General features: G+C 39.1%; 1 protein-coding gene across 2 annotated transcripts in view; it reads left to right on the top strand.

Annotated features, from left to right (window-relative positions):
* The window catches only part of LOC106869032 (acylamino-acid-releasing enzyme), a 111637-nt gene that overhangs the window by 60307 nt on the left and 45501 nt on the right, over window positions 1-5829 (top strand). For both annotated transcript variants that reach the window (XM_052966850.1, XM_014914534.2), the window contains exon 2: window positions 1068-1297. In XM_052966850.1, coding sequence (XP_052822810.1) covers window positions 1068-1297 — 230 coding nt within the window. The remainder of the gene's footprint in view (window positions 1-1067; window positions 1298-5829) is intronic.

Here is a 5829-nt window from a genome sequence, read left to right as displayed (position 1 = left end):
ACATGTGTGTGCACGTATATATATATATATATATATATATATATATATATATATATATACATACACACAATTATAAATAAGGGCAAATGAAAAAATTTCTCTGCCAATATGCTGAGAAATAGACTTTAAATCGTCAATCACCACATATAATATGTATCACTATAAATACACACATATAAACATGTATAAAATGTGTGTGTGTGTGTGTGTGTGTGTATGTATATATATATATATATATATATATAGTTATTAATATTTCTAAGTCTCTCTATATATATTATATATATATATATATTTCTTTATTGCCCACAAGGGGCTAAACATAGAGGGGACAAACAAAGACAGACAAAGGGATTAAGTTGATTACATCGACCACAGTGTGTAACTGGTACTTATTTAATCGCCCCTGAAAGGATGAAAGGCAAAGTCGACCTCAGCGGAATTTGAACTCAGAATGTAATGGCTGACAAAATACTGCTAAGCATCTCACCTGGCATGCTAACAATTCTGCCAGCTCGCTGCCATATATATTTATATATATATTCTTTTTTATCCCTAGTTCTTGTTTGATTGCTTTCTTTTGCTGAACTGCTAAGTTATGGGGTCATAACACATCAATACCAGTTGTGAAGTGGTGGTGTGGGACAAACACAAACCCAAACACACACACACACACACACACACACACAGAGTTATATATAGATATATTTACACAACAAGCTTCTTTCAGTTTCTCTTTGCCAAGTCCGCTCACAAGGTTTTGGTCGGCTGAGGCTATAGTAAAAGACACTTGCCCAAGGTGCCATGCAGTGGGACTGAACCATGGAACCATGTGGTTAGGAAGCAAGCTTCTTGCCACACAGCCACATACTTCTGAATTACCCTGTATGTTTGTTTGTAGGTCTGTCTAGGATATAAGTATGTGTATGTGGTGATGGCGCCAACCAAATTGTGTTTTCTTTCAGCTTTTGTTTTTCAAATCAAGTTGTTGTATTGCCAAATAATTTGGTGTGTTTCCAAATTGTTTTAAATCGTCTTTGAACCTTTATTCAAATATTTCTTTTCAGGTAGAGGAAGCCATCTCCATATACAGAGAGTATTCCAGATTCCCTGTCGTGTCAAGTGCCAAAATTAGTTTTCGAGAAGATTCATCGCATATCATTGTTAATAGTGAAAGTACCCAACGGGATTTAGAGAGACGGGAACAAGTCAAGTTCAGTCGGAACCATATTCTTACTCATGAACATGGAAAATATTCCATATTATGTAGAACTCCACCAACTGAACTGTCCAAAGAGTAAGTTGAGCCTTTCTTTCTTTTCTCTTTATTACTCTTGGACGTTCTTTTAACCCTTCGTTACCGTATTTCTGTTGAAATAATTTCATCATTATTAAACTGGAGTTTGGAACATAAATTAACATGGAATTCAAATCACTTTAAAACAGTTAAATTTTATTGCAGAAACAGGGTCAGTCTCAGTTGGAGTGGTCTCAGGTGGGTTGGTACCAAAAGGATTAATGTGTGGTTGTTATTGGCTTCAGGTCAGCCCTGATCCAACAGATCAAAGATCAAAGACATTCCAGTCATCATCATTCCATATTTTCTTCCTTGTATAACACATGTACAGCTAAAGTGTTCATCATCATCATCATCATCATTATTGTTTAACATCCGCCTTCCATGCTAGCATGGGTGGGACAGTTTCACAAGAGCCGGCCAGGCAGAAGCTTACACCAGACTTTTGTGACTGTTTTGGCTGGATTTTTACAGCTGGATGCCCTTCCTAACACCAACCACCCAGCAGAGTGGACTTAGTGTTTTTTATGTGGTACAAGCACAGGTGAGGTCAGTTTGAGCAAAGGTTTTTACAGCTGGATGCCCTTCCAAATGCCAACCACTTGACAGTGTGGACTGGATGCTTTTAAGTGGCACCTGCACTGACAGCGTCACCGAGTACTTGCAAGACACAAAAAGAAGAAATCGTGTCAGATGATGAAAGGTTCTAGTGAGACAGAGAGAGAGAAACAGGTGTCTTGCTGTAGAGGAAGTACAAGGTTACCTGGCCAGAGAGAGAGAGAGAGAGAGAGAGAGAGAGATCAGGAATGAAGACAGAAACTGGTGTGCTGCTGCAAAGGAAATACATTGCTACCCAAAGTGAAAAGTTTTCTTGTGTGGGTGGAACATACAGGTTGGGGGCTAGCAGATAGCAGTAATACAGTGAGACAGGGCCAAGAGGACAGGATTGGGGAGTGGGAGGTAAGCATAGTACATGAAGCGGAAATGTGAGGAAGAGAAGAGATGTAGTTAGGTTTGTTGTGGTAGAGTGTGTGAGAAGTTTTCTTGCTAAGTGTGGGTGGGACACACAGCATTTCTAGAACTCAGTTTCGCTGACGTGGGCAGGTCTTCTCTAGAACTTCATATCGCCAGACATCTCAGTCCACTGTCATTTCCTCCATGGGGCCCAACATCCTGAGATCTTCAAATGTTGGGTCTTACAGGGGCAATTACAAGTGATCATGACCTTTGACAGTTTGCTGTGCTTGAGAAGACTCACCATGCCAAGGGAAATCATATTTGTGGCCGGTGCTGGTGACACATAAAAGGTACCCACTACACTCTCGGAGTGGTTGGCATCCAGCTGTAGAAACCAAACCAAAATCAGACTGGAACCTGATGCAGTTCTCCAGCGTACCAGTTCCAGTCAAACCGTCTGAACCATGCCAGCATAGAAAGTGGGTGCTAAATGATGATGATGATGATATGACAAGCTTCTTTCAGTTTTCATCTACCAAATCCACTCTCAAGGCTTTGGTTGGTCGAAGGCTATAGCAGAAGACAGGGTGTCACGTAGTGGGACTGAACCTGGAACCTTGTGATTGGCTAACAAACTTCTTAACCTCATAACTATGCCTCTGCCTATCACCCAGTATTAAACATTAATTCTTCATCTAAAATTCGTTAGTCAGGAAATGTGTTTGTATTTATAATTATTCTCTACTAATCTACTTACCACCCACTATGGTCAATAAGTATGTACTCTACAGAAAATATTGGCTATTTTCCCAGCATTAGTTTGTATTTTTATTTTCCCAAGATTAATGGCACAGTGCCAGATTTTATTTTATATGAATGCTAATATAATGATAGCTTTAGGTCTGCAACTCCAAATTGGAGACAGAATGGTCTGTCCCAAGGGAGCTCTTTAGTACATTCCCCACCCCACACAGCTTCCTATGGAATAAATAGTCAGGGCGATTGAATAGTTGTAATCACAGTCTTACTTTTTGAAAGTTAATTTCTTTATACATTTACTGTCCAACCCATGCCAGGATGGAAAACAGACGTTAAACGATGATGATGATGATGACATTTATGTCTTGTTTATTAAATTAATTGCTTTATTAAATGATGATATTTTAGATAGAGCAGTCATTACTTAAAGATATATTTACCTTAACACATATCTACATAATGTAAACAGCCAGAACCCTATAAAATTGAAAAGTATTTTGAACAAAGAAGCGAGTGGGATGGACTCTACCCTTGGATAGGCCCCCACCCTTAGATCAGTAGTTCTCAAACTTTTTCAGGCTGCCACCCCCTTCACACCCAGGCCGCACTCCTGACGTCCCCACCCCAACTGACAATCACAAACATAGACCCATTTCTGAAGCAAATTCAAAGCAACTGTATTTCACAAATAAAAATTAACCTAGTAAACCCATTATTTTGTTTTTACACGAATCGTTACCCCATTATCACCCCATTTTTCTTCGATGCCCCTTTGGAACTTTCCACCCCCACCCCACCACCATGGAACCTATAATCTGGTGTTCATTAATCGATATAAGTTTTTTTTTTAATTAATACAAACATGACTGTGTGGTTAAGAAGCTTGTTTCCCAAACACATGGCTTTGGGTTCAGTTCCACTGCACAGCATATTGGGCAAATATCTTCTGTTATAGTCCTGAGCCAATCAAAGCCTTGTAAATGGATTTGATAGACGGAAACTGAAAAGAAACCTTTTGTCTGAGTGTGTAAGAGAGGAAACATCATTTTCATTTTCATTTTCATTTTTAAAGTTAGCCTTGTGTTTGTGTATGTATGTGTGTTGGTGAGCATTAGCCTATGTCTTTGTTCTATGTGTGTGTTTATACATGTGTGTGAATATCTCTTTCACTGCTGCCATAAATTATCAATTAAAAAAAAATATTGTTTTTAACTATGTCTGCTTGATCTCTAGTCAATTAGTACCCAGGTGAAGTGTTCCTGTGTTTGTGTGTCTGTCTAGGCAGACTAGATCATCGGCAAATAGGAGTTCCCATGGACCATCCAGTCTCCAACGTCTCTCTTGATGGTCTGTTAGATCGACAGGAGGCGGACTGACAACTGACTCTTAACTAAAATCATCATTGAAATCATTGTTTCTTGCTTCTCATCTCATCTTGGCGTCTTCTGTCACAAATCATTTAGACTGTGGCTCCCTCTACCACCCATATAACCTAACCTGGTGGTTTGATTCTGCTGTAGTTGCCCTTTTAGCAATTTACAATGACACAATGACCCCCAGGGTAGTAAATCAAATCCTGTAGGAAGATGTCATACCCAATGACCGGTGTCGCAATCATCATCATCATCATCATCGTTTAACGTCCGCTAGCATGGAAAGCGGACGTTAAACGATGATGATGATGATGATGATGATGATTGCGACACCGGTCATTGGGTATGACATCTTCCTACAGGATTTGATTTACTACCCTGGGGGTCATTGTGTATCCTACCTTCCCAGAGAATCTTTTGAGAATCTTTGCAACAATCGTTGATGGATCTGCAGCCTCAAAATTAAACTCAACAAAGACTAAAATCTTCATTGGTAGAATCCTGCTACCATCAGGAACATGGCCATTCTTGATATGCAGAACAAAAATAGGTTAAAATTCCTAATGGTGTACCCAATGTAAACTATGGCTACCCATGGGATACAGTGGGGTTACAAAATGGGCTAACAGAGAACTTGGTCTTTATCAGACAAACCCACTTTCATAAGAAACAAAATTTTTGTGATAAATGTTTTTCCACTAAGGTTAAAAAAAAGCTTTAGTTTACTTTGTTTGGGCATCAGGTCCAATATAATTTTTCAGTTGCTTTGATTTTATCAAATTTTTCAGAAAAAGCAACTTTTAATTTGTATTTCAGATAACTTTACTGAGATCATCATCATCATCATCATCGTTTAACGTCCTCTTTCCATGCTGGCATGGGTTGGACAGTTTGACTGAGGACTGGCGAGCCAGAAGGCTGCACCATTTTCTGATTTTCATTTTGAATCTAAAGATGACAGACGAACTGTAAAAACATTGTTCAGTTTAATAGACAATGTCATTATCCTGCCAATCATTATCATTTAGCATCCACTTTTCCATGCTTGCATGGGTCAGATGGAATTTGTTGAGGCAGACATATGAAGAAAATTGAAACCTTTCACACATGCTGTCTGTGCAATATCTGCAACAAAAAATGGCACGATAAGACATCAAATGTCAAAATCTTAGGAAAATGTGTTATCTCCAATATCCAAAAGATGCCGCAGAGAATTCAGTGCAAATGGGTCGGACATGTTGATTGAATGAAGGACAACTGCATTCCAAAAATGCTTTTGTATGGCCAACAAGGGGGGGGGGATATCACAGTAAAGGAAGACCTCCTTCATTAGGTATGAGGATAAGTTGAAGCAATCCCTAGAATCTCTACAGCTTAACTTGACACCTTGGGAAAGCCATTGCCTAGATTGATCATCATCATCATCATCATCATCGTTTAACG

This window comes from Octopus bimaculoides, chromosome 4 (assembly GCF_001194135.2).
Source record: "Octopus bimaculoides isolate UCB-OBI-ISO-001 chromosome 4, ASM119413v2, whole genome shotgun sequence".
NCBI classification, from domain to species: Eukaryota; Metazoa; Mollusca; class Cephalopoda; order Octopoda; family Octopodidae; genus Octopus; species Octopus bimaculoides.
Note: the sequence above shows the minus strand (reverse complement) of the source record. Positions and strands in the feature narration are given on the sequence as shown.